The sequence below is a fragment of the Aphelocoma coerulescens genome (genome assembly GCF_041296385.1).
Source record: "Aphelocoma coerulescens isolate FSJ_1873_10779 chromosome Z unlocalized genomic scaffold, UR_Acoe_1.0 ChrZ, whole genome shotgun sequence".
NCBI lineage: Eukaryota > Metazoa > Chordata > Aves > Passeriformes > Corvidae > Aphelocoma > Aphelocoma coerulescens.
In genome coordinates this window covers 33,725,696-33,748,246 of record NW_027184085.1, presented here as the reverse complement: position 1 = coordinate 33,748,246, position 22,551 = coordinate 33,725,696, and the positions used below count along the sequence as shown (strand labels likewise).

Here is a 22,551-nt window from a genome sequence, read left to right as displayed (position 1 = left end):
TCCCGTGAGGCAGCGCGCCCGACTAGCCTCGTCTTTGGGCTTAGGGAGCGGGCTGGAGGTCTCGCGAGAATAGGGGCGTGTCCATTTTGGCGTAGGCCCGCGCGCGGGAGATTTTGGCGGGCTGGGGAAGATGGCGCAGGCGGCCGCTGCCCGGCGGGTGCCGAAAGCTGTCACGGAAGCCAAACGCGAGAGCCGTCACCTCTGGCTGTGTTTGCTGGCCTTGGGCTTCAACCCGAAATGCCACCGTGACGTGAGACTAGGAAGGTCAGTGCTAGAGAGAGCCGGGGGAGGGTGGAGGCGGGGGGGGTGCGAGCAGGGCCCCGGCTCTCACCGGGGAGCGCGAGGCGGGAGCGTCTCGCCGTGGCCGCCGAGGGGCCCGGTGCCCTTGGCGACATGTAGCGCCCGGGAAATGCCCGCAGTGCGGTCGCAGGCCACATCATCTCTGTCTGAAGAAATGAAACCCAGATACGGTGAGAGCTCCGGCTCCCCCGCTGAGACTTGTGGGGAAGGCGAGGTGAGGGGCTTCCCTAGCGCGTGTCTTGAAGACTTGCCTTGAAAGATAACGTTCTTGCCCGAATTGTTCAGTAGCATCGTAGATGGTTAGGAGGTTGGAATAGGCCTTCAAACATCCCATAGATCCCATCCCCGCCCCCACCGCTATGGGCAGGGACATCTCCCACTAGACCAAGTTGCTCAAAGCCTTACCCAGCCTGGCCTCGAACACTGCCACGGTCGGAGCATCCACAGCCTCCCAGGGCAGCCCGTTCCAGTGCCTCACTACTGTCACAGTAAAGGTTTTTTCCCTAATATCTAACCTAAATTTTCCCTCTTTCAACTTCTACCCATTACTCCTTGTTCTGTTGCTACAATTCCTGATGAAGAGTCCCTCTCCAGATTTCCTGTAGGCCCCCTTCAGATACTATAAAGTTGCTATGAGGTCTCCATGCAACCTTCTCTTCTGCAGGCTGGACAGCCCCAACTTTCTCAGTCTTTGTAGGGGAGGTGCTCCAGTCTCTTTTTCAACTTCGTGCCCCTTCTGTGGACTTGCTCCAACAGTTCCATGTCCTTGTTATGTTGGGGACACCAGAACTTGATGCTGCACTCTAGGTGGGGGTCTCACAAGAGCAGAGCAGAGGGGCAGAATCACCGGTGGCCTTTGACCTGCTGGCCACACTGCTTTTGTTGTAGCCCTGAATTTCACCTGTGTTAAATAGGATGAAAGGTGTATAGTTTTACATAGGAAATAAAGCATTCAATGAATTACTCTGTGATGTAACATTGTTTTGTAGTCTTTAGCAGCCAGTAAAAATGCTGTTAATATGTCACCATAACTACTTCTGATGTGGCTGTTTATTTGTTTATTAGGGACATGTTTGCTAAACCAAACAACAGAGCTTTTACTGTCATTGCCCAGTTCTTGTTTACTAAGCTGGATAAGCGCCGCGCAAAACTAACTTTCAAGTAAGTATTTGGCATCTGAGGTTATTGCTATGCCTTTAATTAAGAATACATTTTAAACTGCTGCTGAAGGGGAAGGAAGTGGTTTCTTGGGGAGTACTGTGGAAGAAGAGCATATGGCCAGAGAATATGTTTCCTTTTGGTCATAGCTCAGTCAATCAATTTTGATCAGTCTGAAACCTTGCCTTAATTAGTTGTTTCTGATATTATCTGTTACATGGCAACTTTGATATAAACTGTAATAGCTGATAAATAACCTACTTGTCCCATTTATCTTGCTGACCAAACAGAGAATAACATTTCCTGTTTATGGATTGTTGCCAGGACCTTCAACATGGCAAAAACCCTGTATTCTTTGATGATTTTCTTTGCATAGCAGAGCTGTTTTAGCTTACACATTTGAAGATGTGGCAGGAGGGAGACTGCTAATATGAAAATGGTCAGGGTTCTGGCCTCTTTTTTTTTTTTTTTTTCCTTTCCTTGTCCTGAGTTAGAAAGAGCTGCAGACAAATCTCTCTCTGAAATAATCTGTAGTTAACTTACGGAAAGAAAACATTGTCATTTAACAAACTTTTATCTGTTCTTGGTCTAGGGTATATGCCCCTCATTTTCTGTCTCAGCATCAATAAGAAATCTGTGTCTTAGTCTTGTTTTTATAATGGTTAATTAGGTATCTGAATATTTGAACATGTTTTGAAATTTCTTTTTCTTTTTTTTTTTCCTTCTTCTTCTTCATCCTCTTTAAATGAAAAGGCGCTCTGGATTAAGAAAGCCAGCAAGTCCTAGATTTAGGAAGCAGTGCTGTCTGTGGCTTGGAGAAATTGCAGTGAGTATTATGAAGAGTGGAAGTTGATGCTCTACTGGTTTATGTGACCTTATTATTTTTTTGAGGGCACTGTTTTATATCAGAGTTTTAAATAAGGATTTTTTTAATCAAAGAATTCAGTTTTACCTTGTATATTCTTTTATATAGTTTATCTTGGACTTCTTTGAAGAAAAAATGTTGTCATTGGGGAATTTAGAAGACAGAGACCTACCTAATTGTGGGTCTTAAAACTGTTGTGGCTTGCTTTTGGGTAACTGTGTGATTAAACGGAAGTCTAGAGAGTCCCTTAGCCCTGGGTGAGAATAACTTCCTTCAGCTTGAGGGCTGTTTGTTTAAGTTGCCTGGGAAAGCATTTTTTACTGTGAAAGCTGATTCACATGCATGAAAAACTATTAATAGTATTTTCTTGTATATGGGGAAAGGGACTAAAATGTAAGGCAAGCTTTTTAAAGATGAAGCAAAACTGATCACTGCAGGTATCATTGCTTATTATGGTGCTTTCTTATGCTGCCTTTGTTTTAATGTTTGTTCTAGAAATCTTGTCCTTACGTACTGCAATACTTCTGGATTTTAGTAATAGTGGATGAGGTGAAAGCCAATGATGCAATATCTTTAGATATGGTTAAGGTACTCTGATTCATGACTTCAGTAGAAAATATGAAAGAAAACTTGAAAGTGTTTTCAAAGATAGGGATTATGAGTTAGGAATGAGGAGGGCACCAATTTCTAACAATTATCCAGCACTGACTTCAGTCTTTGAATTGAAACTGTCTTGTGTACAGAATTTGGTGGGATGTTGGGAACATGAAAAAAGCTTTATTCTGTTCTGACTACAGTAGGTGTCAACTGTGGTGGCAAAGTCATTTAGCTTTGCATCAGGCTCACTAGTGGGTAATTGCAGCATTTTGGTATGCAGCCAAGTCTTTGATAGCTGTTGTAGATGCTTTACTTCTTAGGTTAGTTTTGCGTTTAAAATGATTGTACTTTTCTAGAATCGAAAGGAAAGAGGTTTTCCACGAATTACTCCTTCCACATTGATTTGTCCTGGTGGTGCTAGATTTGTTCACATGGCATACTGTTTTGCAAGATATGTATTGATTGAGGACATGAAAAAGCTCTCTGTAGGTAAGCTGTATGGGACAATACCAATGCTTCATTTGTAATGTTTGTAAATCTATCATGTCTTTAATGTATGACAGGAGCTTTAAGTAGTTCTTAGTTGGCTGCTCAGGTCAGTCTTTTACAGAGTTCTGTGCACTTGCTTAGAGCTACTGCTGATAGAACAGTGCAGGTGGTTTTGCTCTCTCTTGTGTTGTGAGTCTAGTTCCAGGGTTCACCTGGGCAATGCTCTGCACCATTACCCACATAAGCAATGGTTTGGTCCAAAAGTATTGGACTGCTGTACTATTTTCTTTCTTGGAACTTGAGGAATTCTGAAGGATCAGATCTGTCTATTTCAGGCATCTTGCATTATTGTAACCTAAAGAATACAGAAAGGGAGTGAGAATGAGGGAATGAAGGTGTATAGAACAGAAAAAAATGGCAAAAGAGGCAGTACACTGAATGTTCTATTTCAGTCCAGGTAGAAATGAGCATCTTGATTTGTGATTCTTGCAGTTTGATCTAGGTAGATTAGGAAGTTGTCCATGTGTTAAAAGCAAATAATGTAGTCCAAACACTGACTTCTATTTAGGCACTGGTATACCTTTTGCTGAAGCTGTAAAGCGGAGACCTAAGGACATGTACATAGCAAGAGCAAGACATAGAGTTGCATACAATAAACTGCTGCAAATTCTTCAAAGGGAAGACTTCGTTATTCAGGAATATGGGAAAAAAGCACAGTAAGTAATGCATTAAAAGAAAGTGACTTTTCATAAAAGCTGACTTATGTGTATGTGTTTTTAAAAGGATTTGAGAAGTCTCTATATGCTTTACATCATGCATTCTGTTGAATTTCTCCCATATTTTCCCCCTTTACCTTCTTTCATTGACAGTTGTACTGCTTGTAGATCTTCTGTGAAGTGTAGTAGTCTAAAGAAATTAGTCATTTAGAAGATGCTGTATGTTGCCTGGGCATTAAAATGGTCAGGGAATTCTACATGTATAGCAGTATGATTTCTTTTGAAGGGTCTTATCCTAAAATATAACATTCTCAGGATGAAACACTTGGTTTTGTTTAGTCACTGTGAGACACATTTTATTTACTTAAACCTTAATTCTTTCACCAAAAGTATGCTATTCTTAGCTCTTGTTTATGGCAAACATTCCCAGCTTGAGAAATATCAAGAGCTGGAACTCTCTGCAGGCATAGAGCTATGTATCAGCAGAATTTGCAGAATTGTGTGGGATAGTTTACATGACTGGAGCACTGTCACGGACAGTTGTGAATTGTTCAGTAGATGGCAGAAAAGGGCGAGGAGTTGCACTGTAGGTAAAAGCAGTGTCAGTGCATGTAATGTAGCTCTATATACAAGAGGACCGGTCATGTTTCACGCCATTGGATGCAGGTTTAGCATCCAGGGAGACTTCATGGTGGGTTTCTGCTGGCCCTGATTCTTGTAGAGGACTGCAGCTTATCCTAGTATTTGCTAGGAATGTAGTTCAGTGGTGCATTAGCAGTGTAGGAAGTGGGAGTACCTAGAGAATGACTTCACAATGCAGTCACTGAGTGTGCTGAATAGGAGTGGTGCTCTTTTGAACTCACTGTTTAAGTAAGAGAAACTTCTCTGGAGATGTTACAGGGCTCTTACGGTCACTGCAGCCAAGACTGTAGAACTTCAAATCCAAAGGAATGTGAGGAAGACAAGAGGAAAACTAATGACACTGAACTTTTCATTTGAGTGTATTTCCAGTGGCTTTCATTTGAGTGTATTTCCAGTGGCCCAGGCAACTGTAGGAGGTATCTTGTGGAAAGCAGGAAAGCTCAAGAGTGATAGGATACTTTCAGAGATCCATGCTGAAGCTCATGTGTGTTCCATCTCCTTAAGTCAAAAAAGAAACAGGTGCAAGAAAGAACCAGCCTGATTAGGACAGTGTAGCAAGATACGGAGTACAGAAAAGTGAACTGACTCCAAGACACAAATACAGAAATATTTCTCAGGTGTGCAGTGATGTAGCTAGGAAGGCCAAAGTTCAGCTAAAGCTCCAAGAGCCTGTAAGAGCTTGAAAAAAGAATCCCATAGTGTGGTGTTAGGAAGTGGAAGTACATGGAGGATTTAGATCTGCATCTGAACAAAATGGTAACTTTCAAGTCTCACAGGCTAGAATACCCAATTTGTACTTTGCCTCAGGCTACATGGGTAAGATCACTGGACCAGTCTCTGTTGCAAGAAGCAATGGTGAAAGAAGCAAAAGTTTCAGTGCTTTCATCCAAGAGTACATAGATAGTTACCTGGCATAATTTCAGACTGATATCCTTGGAAATACAGAAGGCTAGTTAAAGGGGTGAGCCCAAAGAGTGATAGTGCCTCGAAGTCGTAACTGGTCTATGAGTGGAGTTCCTCTGGGGTTGATGCTGTGTCCTCACAAGGGATATGGATGACACGCTTGCGTACAAACCCACCAAACTTGCAGGTGGTGCCAAACTGTGAGGAAGGAAGATACACTGCAATGGGGAAGCATATCGCAGACAGACCATGCTGGGTCTGGGGACTTGTACAGCAAAAATTTAATGGGGTTTAACAAAGACCAGTGTGAGATCCCACACCTGAGAGAGAATAGTCTCCAACAGCAGCACAGGTTCGTGGGTGATCAGCTGGGGACTAGCTCTGCTAAGAAGAATCAGAGGTGAGAGTAGTGTGGGGCTGCAAGTTGAGCATGAGTCAGCAGTGTGTCCTGGTAACCAAGACCTGCAGCCTATCATGCTATATGGAATGAGCACTGGTCAGGAGATGGTGGGCAATTGTATTATGCATCACTCATTTTTCTTCAGTTTTACTCTTTCTCTTTCTCCTTTTCATCTGTGTTAGAATATTTTTATTTCAGTTATTAAACTGTTCTTACCCCATAAACTTCACAGTTTTTCAGATTCTTCCTGTTCTACGGGAGGTGGGGAGTGAGTGAGCAGCTGTGTGGTACTTAGTTGCTGGCTGGGGCTGGCAGTTCTAATGCCACATGTGGAATACTGTGTTCAGTTTTGATCAGCCCACTTGAAGAGAGAGAGAGTGAAAGATGGGAAAGATACTAGCAGAGAACTGCAATGGATTAGAGCGTTGCAGAGTGTGAAATGTATGAGTAAAAGCTGGAGAAGTTTGATTTGCTTAGCCTGAAAAAGGCAATGCTAGGGGTTTAATCACAGTTTCAGTGTCTAAAAAGTAGTTGTGGAGAACATGGACGTACTCTTCACAAGGATGTATTGTGACAGGACAAGGCAGTGGGTCCAAGATGTTTAGGGGAAAACTCCATCTGGATTTTAAAAAATCTCTTGTGAGAACAATTAAACTGAAAAAGGTTGCCCTCAGAAGTGGAATCTCAGTTCCTGGAAATATTCAAGACTTGGTTTGACCAAGACTATGAGTAGTGTAATTAAAGGCTCTGCTTTCAACAGAAGGCTCAAAAATACAATTTCCAAAGGTCAAAGTCTCCTAAATTTCTCTGATTTCTGTAATTCTGTGTCTCCTATGACCTTGTTTGGGAAATATTACTGCTGTTTACCATTTGAGGGATACCCTTCAAAAGTGTAATTATTTATAGGTTTTTTTTCATTCTTGACAAGACATCAGAGCTCTGAAGATCCTTTCGAATGCAGCATGATTCAGGCACGTAGTGTTTCTGAAAATCAGACTACTATATTTTTACATGCTGAAAATGTCAATGAAAGCACTTTGACAAAAGGACTTCTGTGGTCCATCTGCTTGTACTCCTCCTGTTCTCTGGTCTTTTGAAAGTGAAGGATTTGGATACTGTACAATTGCTGAATATGTTCGTAGTTCATGCTGATAATAGACATTTCTAGTAACTTAATTATTGTTGCTGGGTAAAAGAAACAACTGCCTCAGTATGCAGATTGGGAAAGAATGATCGGTTCATGACTGTAAGCAATTCTGATAAGCCTGTTCTAGCTTTTAAATTTTTCCCTAGGGTTTTAATTAGAGAAATACAACGAACAAAGTCTGAATATGCAGTCATGCGGAAGCGGTCTCGCAGGTAAGTGTTTTTCCTTGTAACTAGGTTAGGATATATGAAGTAGATTGCATGCTCAGTTTTGTGAAATATGAACTGTAATTTCACAGTAGTCCACTTGAACTTTTGTTTTGCATATGCATACAGGATGAAACAAAATGACCAAAACAAAAATGACACAACTGACAGAATTCAGAAGGTGAGCATTTTGTTCCTGCTGTGGCAACATGTTGAATTCCAACATTTCTGCAACACCTACTGTCAGTCAGATACTGTTATTTGCACTTGTCTACCTGTGATTATGCTAGCATTTCATCTGCCTTCATGCTGTTTTGATGCTCTGTCATTATAGGTATTATGGCAAATGTTTTAACACAGTGTTTTTGTCCTTTTCTATTAAGGTCCGCAGTATGTGGACACTTATAGCGGAAATGCTTACATCCCTGAAAAAGGAAAAGGCAGTTGTGGATTCTGTACTTGAAGACTGTGCTCATCCATGTATTTTAGATGGCACTGATGTAGTTTTGCGTGTTCCAGGGTCGTTGACTTACAGAGTTGAAAGTGACATACATGGAGTAAGTGGTTTTTATCCTTCTTGCTAAGTTGGTAAGCTGCTTTTATTTAGTCCCCATTAGGATGCAATTAAATACCTTAAAAAATTAAATACATAATGGATTATTAGAGATGATTGCTAAAGGATGCATAAAATATGTCTAATTCACATACAGTATTTCTTATGATTATAATGCTGTTCTGTATTTGTTATGTCTAAGACATTAACTTTTTCAGTTCAGTAATTACATTGGTAAGTCTGCCTAATTAACGCTTTGACATTTTTGTTGTTTAGCCATTAAACCTATTTTGACTTGTTTAACCAGTGCTTCAAGTAATTGGCTTTTGTTACCCTTGTGTTGCATATGGTGTTCAGTTATGACATTGGTGTTGTTTGTGCCGTATCTTTTGGGGCAGTGGTCAAACAGAATACTTCATTGGTTGATGTTGCTTTAACCTAGAATATATTTTTAAAAAAAATGAAACAATCATGAAGTGAATCTAAGTATAACGTATACCGTGTCCTGGTTCTGACTACAGAAGACATAACTGTCTGATATGGGTACTGTTCACTATTTATTTTTTTTCCTTGCTTGCTCTACTTCAAGTTTTGTACAGGAAATTTATATGAAGATGAAAAACTGAATTTCCTGACAGTTATTCAGTTGTTAAATGAAGCCCTGAGAATGTTGAGAGATGAACATTGTCCATGTGAATTGAAAGAACTTCACAGAATTCAAGCCATGGTTACATACTGCAAGAAACTACTACAGGACTTCAACACAAGGAGGTAATTGTTGGGAAGTTTTCTCTGATTGTTTGTTCTTAAATGGTAGGATCATGTCTACTGGAATCTTCTTTAGAAAAAACATGTTGGTTCAGTGTTTTTCTTGTGTCTCTGGGAAAATTAGCATTTGTTTTAATGTCTTATCTAACTTTTTATTGGGATTCTTCTCTAGGTAGCTTCAGCTTTTTGTCTTTGTTTCATTAATAGTTTAGTCTTTGTTCTGGGGTACCTAATTTGCTAGTTGATCTGAATTTTGCTTTTTTTTTTTTTTTTTGTCTTGTTGCATTAATAAGTGCTGAGATTTTAAAAACTTTTATCTGTAACTTTTTTAGAGAAATTTAAGGTGTGTATCTCATTTGAGTATAGGTTTTAGTGTAGTTCTTCCAATTCTGCTGTAAGAAACATGAAGACTACCTAGCAGCTGCTTTTTTGGTTGTGAATTTCAGTTAGTTTGTAGTGTATGCACAAATGCATGAATAAATTGATACATGTCAAAGGTTTGTCAGGATATGTGGGAAACATAATACTTGCCCTCTTTATGTCGAATTGTTATCTCTGCTGACAGATTCTTGTCTTCATTTTCCATGTTCATATGTTACAGTCTAAGAAGTGTGCACCAGCATTGTGAGCAAAAGCGTCAGTCTATTTCCAGAAAACAGGAAATCTGGGAATCGAAGTGGGAAACTATTCTTGGCCAGTGTCCCTCTAATTTAATCTTTAGAGATTATCTAGTAAGTAATGTTCATTTTATCTGATTCTGGGAAAGAGAAGGGTAAAGGTGAGAGAGGATTTAGATCTAAACTGGTGCGTTCTGTTGCAACACTTCAGCTTTATTTGTAAGGGTAGGGGACTCACATAGTGCAGTATATCTGATTATGCTTTAAGAAGTAGTCTTTCTTAAAGAGGATACATTTGACTGTATGATACCTGATGTATTCACTGAAGATGTGGGATGGAACAATCTTGTAAAGATGGTAGATCAGCATAAGGGTGAGCAGATTGGTTTTTGTTTTGTCTCTGTCCATCCCCCTGTGGAAGCTGAGGTTTGTTGAGTTAGGAACATTTGCTGGTTTCTGTTTTCCCCTTTTAAAGTGATGTACTTGATGAATGAACAGTAATTGCCATTCTGATGCTCACATTGACAGAGGTTGTACCCATTGTGTAGCTATCCAGCAGAGAGAGGAGAAACTTCTTGTTGCATCTGATGGCTGGTTTGCAGAAAAGCTGTTTTAAATAACTGTTAATTGCTGTTGATAAACTGACTTTTTTTGCCTGCTTGTGTAACTTTTTTTGTCCTTTTGAAAGGAACCTGCTTTGCCACTCGAGTCTTTTAGTTCTTCAGATGAAGATGAAGACACTCTCTGTTGTCAATCATTTGCAGGTGGGTGAACAGGAGAAGCTTCTTTTCCTTCTCCCCCAGAGCCACAATTGTTAAAAGTTATGTGGAGTCCAAAGGGCTCGCTTCTTGCATTTGCAGATGGTCTTTGATAGTCTGTGACAATTGATTCTGAATGACTCTTGGCCGAAACTGCCTTGCATTTTTCAACTTTGTAGTATCTCGGACATTCTCTGAAGCTTGGCAAAAACCCAGTGCTGAGCTGTTTGATATTTTGTTGTTCTTGCACAAAGGATGTTGAGACATGTCTGTGTACAGAGGTTCATTCACAGATTGTAGAGAATACATTCAGTCTAACAGTAAAGGTTACTTCCGGTTGGAGGAGTAAAAAAGAAAGAAGGTAAAACTTCCCATTGACTGTCTAGGAAAAGAAATTGAAGGTGTCCCCCCAGGTAGCTACCTTTCTCTGGTGCATTCTGGTGCACTTAATTCCTTAGTAACTGTGCCATTTGATCAGGATCTCACTTGATCTGTGTTGGTTGCATTCAGTCATTAGGTTAACAGTGTTGATCAGAGCTGACTTTGACCAGGCATGGTTGTTGTACCATGCTAAGGGGCTGATGATCTGATGATATTCTACCTGGTAGTTCTTATTGACTGAGTGCTGACTGTCACTAGTATAGAGTTCTAAGTTAAAAGCTACAAAGCAAGGGGGAAGACTGCTTCAATCATGTCATTTGCAGTCCCTTTTAGGAAAAATTGCATAGCAGAGCTGTATTGGAATTTCAAGATTCAAAACAATGGTGAGAAGATGCTGTTGGTTGTAAAGATGAAAGTACTCAGCAGTCTGAGTGTATGTCGGTATAAGGCTAGAAGCTGCAGAGGAAAGACACAGAATTGGAAATGGAACATAGTTTGCCTTAAAAATTCAAAAGACTGAAGCACTGTACTATGATGCTGTGAGCTGGTAGTATCAGAAAGCTTGAGACAAATTGATAGTGACATTCTCTACATCGGAGAATCCAGCCGCTAAGAAAACTAACTTCTGCCTGTTAATAAGGTCAACTCCAAAAACAAAATACTGACCTCACCTAACTACTGGAAGTGAACCTGGATTTTTGATGTGTTGTTGAGATGAATGGGACAGGAAATGCCATTTGTCCTTGCAGAAGCTGAAATTTAGGATTAGTAGAGAACTACTGAGGTTAATGGCTGTTTATTCAAGATGTGCCAAAGTTAGCACAATATTCTAGACAGTCCGTGACTGAGGTATGTGTACCTCTAGTAATGTTCAAAACATTTACTTCTGTAACATACGCTTATGCAAAGCTTTGCCTTGCTTGGAGTGAGGCAGCAAGAGGGATGAGTCTATCTAGAGAGATATTTATTGATTAATGCAGTTGAGGTAGAGGTGGGTGGAATTGTGCTTTGTGGAATTAATGTGCCACACAATTGGTGTATGTGGAGAGGAGGGGATAATGATGTTGTGGCTGGGACTGTAGTTTGGAGGAAGGTGGAAAGTCCGATTGATATGTGCCGGGCAGCAGATGAATTGTGCTTCTTGAACATGTGTTCAGGAACAACAGAAAGGGGTGCTGGCTGCTAGTGGCATCTGTGCAATGGGTACTGCCTGAGCAAAAGGATTGATAACACTGTCCTGTTTATGTATTAATTTATTTTTCTTGAAGTGTTCATAAAGTCCATCCAGTGAGTAGTCTACAGAAGTAGTATGAGTCAACTGTGTCACATGGAAAGCCTAAGTGAAGAAAACGGAAGCAATAATAAAACTTCGGCGTTGCTTTCGCAGATAATTACGACTCTTGTCATGAAGAAAGCCATGGGAAAGATGATGGGGCTTTGGAAACCACCATGGATACAAAATTAGTACCCTCAAGATGGTATGCTTAATGAGAAATTGATAAAGAAGCAGCAGAAAAATTAGAAGTTTACATGTTGGACTTGAATATTTTGCGTCTCTTGAGTCATGGCGGAATATTTCAGTAGCCCACTCCTTATGTCACAACTATGTGATTTAGCAAGATAGTCCTAAAGTAACTGCTGCTTTCTTCAGCTGATGACAGATTGATCTGCTGGTTGCTGCTGAATAGGATAAATATCAGCCAAATTGCAAGGTTTTTTCCTTGATTTTTAACTATATTCTAAGATTCAAGAGACAGGTGGAGAGAAATTTTTGTTTCTCAGGCTAAACCTTCTCTACAAGACTTTTTTCATTACTCTTCTTTAGAGTTACAGTCACACTGTAGCTACTCTTCCTACAGTACCAGCAAAGGACAGAACACAGAACAATGGTATTCTAGAAAGTTTTTTCCCTTTTGTCATTTGCTTAGTCCAGGAATTTTTCATGGCCTTTTGAAGAATGCTGTCTTTCATAATATGACTCATACAGATACTTGAAAGTTGCCTACTAAGAGGTCAAGGCAGTTAGCAAAGGAATGGTATCCATTCTTAGACATCAGTAGATGCAGTTGCGTTAAGTCTCAGAGGCTGTCAAAGTAATTAACAATTCTGGATTTCTTTCAGTGACTTCGTGCACCATGGAGATGCTACAGACAGGTAACATCAAAAACATTTTTAGGTGTGCTTTTCCTAACAAGTGAGGACCGTGCATTTTTGAGAGTTATGCAGTTAGCACTCAAGTTACCAGAAGTGATAAGGCTAAAGTTTTTGGTAGCCAGGTGATTGTTAAATATCAACAAGTTTATATAGGAACAGACCTGTGGATGCCAGAAATGATTCAGACAAAGACTACATAGGAAAAAGAATGTTGTCAAGTCTGCAGAAGACTTTCCAGTTATCTTTTATTGCAGAATGCAGAAGACTTGTTTACAAATGTATTGAAAAATCCCTTCTTTTTACCTGTGTGGTAATCAATGGCAGAGTTTATTAATTTATTATTTTTGGGAGGCTGATACACAACTAGGGCTAAATCTGCTCTAATTGTCACATTGTTCTCCCTATAGTAAAATTGCTTTCTGATGACCGGGACGAATTGAGGGAAATCGTAACGGACAGATACGGAGCACACAATATGTAACAGCCTTCTAAAATTTGCATTTCAATTGTTTAATTTGTCTCTAAAATTGTTGGGTTTTTTGTTGTCTAGTCTCGTCCTCTCTCCCTCGTTTAGAAGCTCATCAGTGCTGCAGTTGTCAGAAGCATTTGAAAGCAGAGACCTGTTAATTGAAAATGTAACTTTCTATCTTTGATATAAATTAAACTTAAAACACGTCCTTTTTATATTGGTTGAAACTCAGACTTCGTGGGAGAGTGTTGTGGGGCTTCAGCCTGCTTTGTGGGGTTTTGTGGGTGGTTTTTTGTTGTTTTTTGAGCGATATTTTTACACATTTGAGTTAGTCTGGCAAAATTGTAAAAGCTAACTCTCAGTGACTTCGTTAAGCTTTGGGAAAGGACAGTAGGAAGTTGGTGCCCTTGTATCTGACTTCTGTATAACATACAGTGTGTGTGACTGATTCCCTGCTTGCTGTAACAGTCTTTGATGTGAGCAGTGGTCAGATTTTGTTTCTTTAAGTTGTATATGGAATTCAATGGTTAAAATGTGTAAAAGCAGCTTGGATGTACAGTTTTCCATTGCACAGCTGTTCTCTGTACTGTGATCAAGGTAGTTGCAAATGAGTCGTCTATGTTGTGTGTAACACTTATCTTAGTCACTACCTAGGTCCTTCTTTGAATATAGTTGTAAAAATATTCTGTATTTCGTTAGAATTCAAGACTGAAATATTTTTGTTGACTAAACACTGGGGCTGTTTCAGTTCAGAATTTTTGCAGCAGTTCATGCTAATATCCTTGCTTGATTTTAAAACTACTAATAATTCCTGTGTATTCCTGCAGAACTTGCATACTGAAACTTGTGTGAGAAATAAAAAACCTGTGCCTCCAAAAATCTTAAAACATGGAAAGGAAGAATTTCCCACTTCAGAAATGGAGGAGAACACAGGTGAAGATGTTATCCAGCCAAAGTTTTCTGCGAAAAAAGAAGACCTTCTTGAGAAAGCCAGAGATGAACTTGCAGAAGAGGTTAGGATGTAATTTTTTTTTGTTTTTTAGTAAATGATCACTAAGTTCAGAGAACAAATCACTAATTATATAAAAAAATGTCTCTTGTAATCCACATACATCGAAAGTTACCTTTTTCTGCTAGATAGTTTTCAGAGTCACGGATTTTTACAGTGGACTCATGAAGTACACGCTGAAGGTGTGGAGTTTGTTCAGGTATCATGCTTAAAAAAATCATGGTGAAGTGAATAGTATGTTCAGCAGAATCATGTACTTCACTCTGTGAAGTACACTCATATATTGAGAAACAAAAAGAACTGTTGAATTCTGAAGTTATACAGGTTAAGTATTTAACAGGGACTTGGGAATTTTAAGCAGGAATGTAAGTAATTTTTCTTTCAGGTATTTTATTTAAGATTTGACTGAGGAATTCCTTCACAGGAGTTACTGTCAAATGTGCCACATCTTATTTTGGAAAGTAAATTGCATTTTTCATTGAAATGATAGTTACTTTTCATCTGCTAAAATTTTTGATTTATATGAATATATCTCTAGTCTTCATGCTTATGCAGTTCTTGGCTAATATCTTAAATATATTCTATCTGAGGACACTTTCTTATTTGAAAGGTGGATTCATAGATGACGAGTCAACTGAGAATTGAATTCTGATTTCAGTCCCTTACCTTCATTTTGTGTTTGTAGGATACTATGGTCATTATGAACCTAAGTAGTAAATAAGAGAAAAATTAGGATATTCCAAATTCTCCACATGATTTGGAGAATGAGATTTATTTTGAACCATAACTGACAGAAATGAAGAGGTTATAATTTTGCTTTCTCAGAATTTGCCATTCTCTAACATCCCACAGGTTGCAAAGTCAGTGATGTCTGAGTCACCTGAAAGTGGTGAAGAAAAAGGAATGTCATTTGACCGTCTCATTAGCTCACTGTCTTTTAACCCATTTTTAACAAGGAACCAAGTACCTCGAACTCCAGAAGTTCTGCGTAAGTTTGAAACTGTTTTTGTAATGCTCATTGATAAAAAATGTGGTTACTTCATTGGCATGTCACACAAGAAGAAAAAGATAATTATTTCAGTGATGTTTTTTTAATGGCTCACTCTGTAACACAACACAGTAGCCCTAATAAGATGTGAATATTGTGAGATCTTTTTCTTATGTAGAATCCCCTTTGTGTTGAGGAAACATAAATAATATAAACCAGCTATACATATTCCTGCTTGGATTGCTTATGTCACTGAGGGGACAGAATAAAAACAGACTGATTGAAAGTACTAAAATTTTACCTTGGTTTGTTCCATTTAGTTACTGAAATTAGAAGCTCGTGGAGAAAAGCTATTCAGACTGAGGGCTCATTAGACATAGATCTGTCCCCAACAGAAGTGGTGACAGAAGAATCTTCCATGGATGGTACACCCAGTATGCAGCAGAACTCTACCTTTGTGTTCTCTGAACCTGCGTCTCCTGTATCTGACTTTGATCCTCCCATGTCAGAAAAGAAGTCTCAATTAAGTTCTACAGAATCTCATCCTCATGAGCAGGTAAGCGTAAGTCATAGATTTGAATCTTCAGATTCAAAACTATCTGGAATTCAAGAAAGCGAGAAAATTGAATCAGAAGAACTAGGTTGTTCTGCTTTGAGTGGAAGTTCTGTAGAAGATCTAAGCCAGACTTTTCACAATGGAGAGAAGAGCATGAATATTCCAGATAGTTGTTTGAAAAGTGGTAGAAGAGCAAATACACTACCTTCAGAGCACTGTCGCAGTTTTCTAATGGATGAGGTATCTTCATTAAATTCTGTCAGTCATGAAACTACTGACATGGGGATACTGGATGAGACACTTCCAGAATTTGACAGCATGAATCTCAGCATATCTTCAAGCTCAAACTCAATTTCTTATACAATAGACAGTGCAAATATAACAGATCTCTTGGAAAATGATGAGGATATTAAAAAATCAGACGTGGATGTACAGTCCCTATCCAACTCACATGAAGTGCTAAAAAAGACTACATCTGAAAGTGAAGAGGAGCTGCATCAAACGCATAACAAAGACGAATCTGAAAGATACACATTTGAACTATCTCCTATACCAGAAGAAGAAGAGGAAAATGGTGATGATTCTCACAGGGATGAAGGATTTACCAAGATGCTATTGCCAAACTCTCCTAATGAAAGCAAATACTCTCTCTCATCTTTGCTGGTATCCTGTCAACAGATGGAAGAGATGCCATCTTGGGTACATGAAGTCCCATGAGACTTACTACATAAATTGGAGGGGGTAAGTGTGTTGTGTTTTTTATGCATCAAGATTTTGTCCATTCTGTCACTGGCTATACTACGATGAATAACCTTCTCTGAGGAGTTGGAACTGTGCTGTGGGAGTCAAGGGAAACAAATTATTTGTATGCTTATTCCTCATAGATGATGAGACATTAAAAAAAAGGAAATGTGCTTTCTTTAGTTCTATAGTTCTATCAGCATCTTTCAAATATGAGAAAAGATGTTCATCTGACTTTCTGCCATAATCTACAGCTGTTTAAAAAACAAAAAAAGCCTTAAGGTGCATTAACTGCAATCTGCAGTTAGATTTTGAATAATCTGATGTTAGATTTTGAGAATTCACAAAGATAGTTTGAAGTTTTGTGTTTATTCTGAACAAATTTGGCTATTTAGAAATGTGTCATAGGTCATTTGAACTTTTGTTGAGTTCGTTAAGCTGTTGATAGAACTATCCTGCATTCCAGCCTACCTATCCCCTCACCCCATTTCCAACAGAAGTGTCAATTGTTTAACCAGTAGGGCAGTGTTTAGTTACATGTGAGGTTAAACTACTGAAATGCATTAATAAAAATGAACTAGTAATGGAGGACTTCCATGAAAACAGATGGTATGCAGGGATGTGATGAGGCAGGCCACGGCCCACTTGGAATTGAGTCTGGCAAGGGATATCAGTGATAAGTACATCAGTAGGAAAAGGAAGATTAGGGAAAGTGTGGGGCCACTGTTGGAGCAGACAGGTGTCCTGATGATGGAAGACACAGTGAAGGTGGAATTAGTGAATGCCTTCTTTGCCGTAGTCTTTACTGCCGAGGCCGTTCTTCAGGAATCCCAGACCTCAGAGGTAAGAGAGTAAGGCTGGAGAAAGGAAGATTTGCCCCTGGTTGTAGAGGGTTGAGTTAGAGGTCAGCTAGACAGACTTAACACCCATAATTCCATGGACTCCAACAGGATGCATCCACAGGTGCCGAGAGAGCTGGCAGTTATTGTTGCTAAGCCATTCTCCATCATCCTTGAGAAATGGAGAACAGGAGGTGCCTGATGAGTGGAGGAAAGCCAATGTTACACACACTTTAAAAAAGGGCAACGTGGAGGACCCAGGAAACTGCTGGCCTGTCAGCCTCACCTTCAGCCCTGGAAAGACAATGGAACAGATAGTTCTGGAGGTCATCACCAAGCATATAGATGAAATATAGGTCATCAGGAGTAGTCAAGATGGATTCACCAAGTAGTCAGGATGGCCACTGGGAGTAGACAGGTGGAAATCATACTTTACCAATAGCCTTCTGTGATGACATGGCAGGATGGGTTGGCTAGGGGAGAGCAGTGGATATTGTCTACTGTTAAAAGAAACTTCCCAGTCTGGCCATCCATGAGACTCTCTGGCTGTGACATTCCCAATGTCAGAGACTTTCACTGTTGGCAGTGAAGCCCCTTCACAGTTGGTGGCTCCAGTGAGCTGATGGGTGCCCTGCTTGACTCCTTACACAGCCCACACTCACCTGCAGTCAGACCAGGTTTCCTTACAGGTTTGACCCCAGGTTTCCCATAGCAGTGTCTCAGATGTCTCAGCCCATAAACCCATTTTTTCATGGCACAGTAACACAGAAACAGCTTGAGCTGGTGCCTCTGAGCAGGACCCCAGCAAAGGAACGCCAGATCTTTTACACCCTCAGTCTCCCCACATGCAAGTCTTGCCCTTCCTCCTGAGTCTTCAGCTTCTGTCCCCACTTTCTGTATCCATCCACCTAGCTGATGTCACCAGTCTTCATCTCCTTTGTTATCCAAAAGGCTGGCAATTCCCAGCTCCTGATGTGTCTGTCAGTGTCCATTCAGTTGGCTGCTGTCATCCATCTTCATGCCCCTTGTTATCCTAAAATTTGGCAGTTCACAACCTCTTGTCTCAGGCTCCCACCCAGAGCTCAGTTTACATCTCAATCTGAAGCTTGCCTGTTCAGCTGCCTGGATCAGATGGTATCAACACTACCTTAATTTCAGCAAGGCTTTTGGCACTGTTTCCCTAACATCCTTGCAGGTAAGCTCAGGAGATGTGGGTTAGATGAATGGACAGTGAGGTGAATCAAGAACTGGCTGAAGGCAGAGGTCAGAGGGTTGTCATCAGTGGAGCAGAGTCCAGCTGGAGGCCTGCAGTCAGTGGTGTTCTCCAGGGATCAATACTGGGACCAGTCTTACTGAACTTGGTTATCAAAAACCTGGAGGAAGGGAAACTGGGGCAAGTGGCTGATCTGATTGAAGGCTCTGCTGCTATTCCATGGGACCTTGATCAGCTGGAAGGCTGGGCAGAGAGAAACCTGATGAGGCTCAACAAGGGCAAGTGTCAGGTCCTGCACCTGGGGAGGAGCAGCCCCAAGTGCCAGCACAGGCTGGGGCTGACCTCCTACAGAGCAGCCCTGTGGAGAAGGACCTGGGACTCTTGGTGGATCACAAGCTGTCCATGAGCTGGCAGTGCCCCTGTGGCCAGGAGGGCCAATGTCATCCTGGGGTGCATTGGGAAGAGTGTGGCCAGCAGGTCGAGGGAAGTGATCCTCCCCCTCTACTTGGCCCTAGTGAGGCCACACCTGGAGTTCTGTGTGCAGTTCTGGGCTCCTCAGCACAAAAGAGACAAGGAGTTACTGGAGAGGGTCGAGTGGAGGGCCACAAGGATGATCAGGGGTCTGGAGCATCTCTGTTATGAGGAGAGACCATGGGAGCTGGGCCTGTTTAGTCTGGACAAGACTGAGAGGGGATCTCATCAATACATACAAATATCTCAAAGGTGGGTGTTAGGAGGAGAGTGCCAGACTCTTTTCAGTGCTGCCCAAAGAAGAGACAAGAAGCCATGGCCATAAACTAAAGGACAAGAAGTTCCACCATAACATGAGGCAGAACTTCTTCACACTGAGGGTGGCAGAGCACTGGGACAGGGTGCTTGGGGAGGTTGTGGAGTTTCGCTTTCTGGAGACATTCAAAACCCACCTGGACATGTTTCTGTGTTACCTCCTGTCATAGGTTAGCAAGCATAGTCCCGGAAGGGATATCCTTGCTAAGGGGTGCTTACAGCTTCCTCTGGGACCTGATAGAACCTATCAGCTGGCCAGTTTGAATATGGACAATTCTTTAAGCCACTTAAAGTTGTGACCGCCTCTGTGATCCACACTTAAGAATAGACAAACTCCCCCCCAAGCTCTCTCTCGTTTCCGGCGCTGGCACAGGTGGCTGCAGGCCCCGTGCGGGGGCCAGCGGGCCCGGCCAGGCCCTGCTTGGGCCAGGCCGGGCCCGGCCACGGCCAGCCTGGAGCCATGGGCCTGTTCCAGCCATGGAACCCCCCCCACTGCCTTGCCGTGGGCAGCCGGAGAGGCTCGGAACCCCCCCCTCCACTGCGGCCGAGATTCAGCAAAGCGGCACCTCTGTCTGGCAGAGGTCAGGTGACCAACTGCGATAAGCCACATTCCAGCTGTAAGGCCGAGGTGAGATTAACCCTTTTATTGCTGTGAAGAGCTGAAAACCTGAGGGAAGAGAGAGAGGAGATGCTTAAAGCTGAAAGTCTGTTGTGAAGCTATGATATATCAGAGTATCCTGTTGTAATTTCATGAAGATATGGGGGGTGGAGTGTTCAACTCATAAGCAGAAGCACCTGCGCTGAGATAGGCAGATGCTGACGCAGCTGTAATTTCATGAGAAGTTTGGACAGAGAGAGATGAACCAGATGAACCAGATGAGGACTTTTTGCTCCAAAGAGGAAAGGAGAAAAACCTCAATTCCTAGAGATGCTTCCAGAGATAGTTTTAAAGATGAAGATGACCCTTTGCTCCCAGGGAAGGAGAAGGGCCTCTGTTTTTTTTGTTTCTGAACAGCTCAACCTTAAAATTGTACCCCAGAAAACTTTCAAGAGTGGACCCTCGAAAGCAGTTGCGGGAAAAGCTGCAAGTCGGGGGAAGGGACTCACATCGCAAGCAGAGAGACTCCTCTTCCTAAATGGACTGAACAATATTTGGAAGTGGGTGGCTGTCTCGGTGTGATACTGTTTTCATAGCATGAGCAAAAAGAGACTTCTCTTTCTAAATGGACTGAACCAGGTTATTATGGAAGTGGTAAACAGACTGAACATCTTAAGGGTTGTCTTTACATTGTCAGTGGGAGACGGGAGGAAGGTGGGGGGAGGAGGAGAGTTCTAAAGGTGGTATAATTTTTTCTTTTCTTCTTTTAGGTCTGTTAATAAACTTCTTTATATTCATTCAAGTTGGTGCCTGCTTTGCATTTCTCCTAATTCTTATCTCACAGAAGATAAACAGTAATGAGTATTTTAGACCAAACCACTACACTAAATTGGTGTTTCCGCCCGGTTACAAACCCAACCCGCGACACCTCCTTTAGGTGACCCTGCCTTGGCAGGGACGTTGGACTGGATGATCTCCAGAGGTCCTGTCCAATCCTAACTATTCTGTGATTTAATGAAATACTTGGAATTTAATATTAACGAGTCTCAAATTTATTATAAACTAGTCTCAAAGAGTAGTGAGATTTATACTTTGTGCAAGCTTGCTGCAATATAGGTTTCATTTAAAACTGTAGCTGTATTGCTAGCAATTGATTGGAGCACTTAACAAAATTAGAGTAACATTTCATACATACTTTATTAATACACGTGAAACAACTTCAGTATTTCTGTCTAATAGTTGAATGTTTTAGAGTGCAAACTAGTATGTTTTCTCTTTCAGGTAATAGTTGAGTTAGAAGCTGGGCACAAAGGAACTTTCATCAGGATGGAATTTGTAGAGCAGCAGCGTAACCATAGCAGTACATTTATGGTTCACTTGACTGTGTAGCATCTTCTCCAAGCATTGTCTGGATTTAAAAGTTGCACTCCTTCTTTTGGTGGAGACAGTATTCCAGTCTCCTTAAAGAGTCTAAGAATGCCAGTTGCCTGCTCTGGTGCTGCTGTTTTCATCTCATCCACAGTGGCCTTCTATGTACAGCCTATCATTTATATACAGAACTATATATATATTTTAAGCATATTTTAAGCAGCATATGTTGAGTAAATGGCATAACCCCAGAAAATGCAAACAATGAAATGTCAAAGGAGAAATAGTGAAATCTGTTAATTTGCTCCTAATCTACACCTCATATCCCTCCCCAACCCTCGATCCAACAGATTCAATTTTTACTTGGTGCTCTACATTCCATTGCATTCATCTCTTTCTGAGACTTCTGGTCTATTGCCATCAATTCTACCTATTGATAGAAGCTGTTCCTTTTTTCTAAACTTCACTGGAGTGCATATTTCTTTAGCTGTATTACCGAGTAAATGCTTTACACTAAAGTTATAAAAATCTATTCCTTGTGGTAGTGTTAATGCTACTTGATTTTAACAACTGACGTGCACTTACTGCGTTGTGATGTAATAGAGCCTGTGATAAGGTGAGAAAGTAAAAGTTGAGATTCCAGGAGGTAAACTACTTGTTATAAAAGTACTGGCTCCTAGCCTAATGTGTTTAGAGTTGTGAGGAATTGTTAAATAAAGTTGTTTTTCTGTTCTGCAGTATCTTTCTCCTTTCTTCCAAAACAGTTGCCTTGGGTTTTAAGAAGAAGCTTCACCTGTATTTGACATCTTCCTTATAAAGCAGAATTTGACAAGCTCTGTGAAAAGGCATGTGGGTGGTTGAGGAAAGTGTAATATGTATAATGTGGCTGTGTGTGTTAGTGCTGCTTAACAGCCAGTGTTGGTCAGACTGGTCTGACAGGTCTAAAAATTGGCAGGTGGGTATCTGATTCGCCCTAAACCGGGCCAAGAGACACTTCCAAGACAAAGTCCAAGAAGCAGGTATTTGCTCTATTCAGTGCGCTGGGTGTGCGAGGATCGCTCCTCCAAACATGCACACAGCAGTTTACAAGTAATGGTTGCAGTTTATGCATATTCATCATTTTCCCTAGAAAAAGTGTGGTTATCCAAACTATTTTTTAGAACTCGTTATTATCATTAGCACATGCGGAGCTGGTGGTTGCGCTGAGGAAGGCTCGGTGGTCATTTGGATGAAGGCTGAACGTCTTTCTTGCTTTGCACTTTCCACATTTCTTTCCTAGGCATGCGCAGTCTCTTGCTAGCTATTTCAGCATTTTCTTCACTGGATCTAG

At 41.0% G+C, this 22,551-nt stretch overlaps 1 protein-coding gene and 1 non-coding gene across 3 annotated transcripts in view; both read left to right on the top strand.

Moving 5' to 3' along the window:
• The first annotated feature begins 71 nt into the window (after nt 1–71).
• HAUS6 (HAUS augmin like complex subunit 6) overlaps nt 72–22,551 on the top strand; it is a 42,962-nt gene continuing 20,482 nt past the window's right edge. Inside the window, exons 1-18 of one of the 2 annotated variants that reach the window (XM_069002430.1) lie at nt 73–264; nt 1,366–1,461; nt 2,212–2,284; nt 3,277–3,409; nt 3,978–4,125; nt 7,364–7,429; nt 7,553–7,604; nt 7,807–7,980; nt 8,566–8,747; nt 9,346–9,475; nt 10,050–10,125; nt 11,888–11,978; nt 12,622–12,654; nt 13,205–13,289; nt 13,951–14,136; nt 14,985–15,120; nt 15,441–16,417; nt 21,135–21,958. In XM_069002430.1, coding sequence (XP_068858531.1) covers nt 131–264; nt 1,366–1,461; nt 2,212–2,284; nt 3,277–3,409; nt 3,978–4,125; nt 7,364–7,429; nt 7,553–7,604; nt 7,807–7,980; nt 8,566–8,747; nt 9,346–9,475; nt 10,050–10,125; nt 11,888–11,978; nt 12,622–12,654; nt 13,205–13,289; nt 13,951–14,136; nt 14,985–15,120; nt 15,441–16,393 — 2,748 coding nt within the window. In that variant the 5' untranslated portion in view covers nt 73–130 and the 3' untranslated portion in view covers nt 16,394–16,417; nt 21,135–21,958. Of the gene's footprint in view, nt 265–1,365; nt 1,462–2,211; nt 2,285–3,276; nt 3,410–3,977; nt 4,126–7,363; nt 7,430–7,552; nt 7,605–7,806; nt 7,981–8,565; nt 8,748–9,345; nt 9,476–10,049; nt 10,126–11,887; nt 11,979–12,621; nt 12,655–13,204; nt 13,290–13,950; nt 14,137–14,984; nt 15,121–15,440; nt 16,418–21,134; nt 21,959–22,551 lie in introns of those variants that run through there. The other variant, XM_069002431.1, reaches the window with a different exon arrangement.
• On the top strand, nt 13,000–13,130 carry LOC138103927 (small Cajal body-specific RNA 8). Its single transcript, XR_011147894.1, has one exon. It is a non-coding gene; the product is annotated as a small Cajal body-specific RNA 8 (non-coding RNA).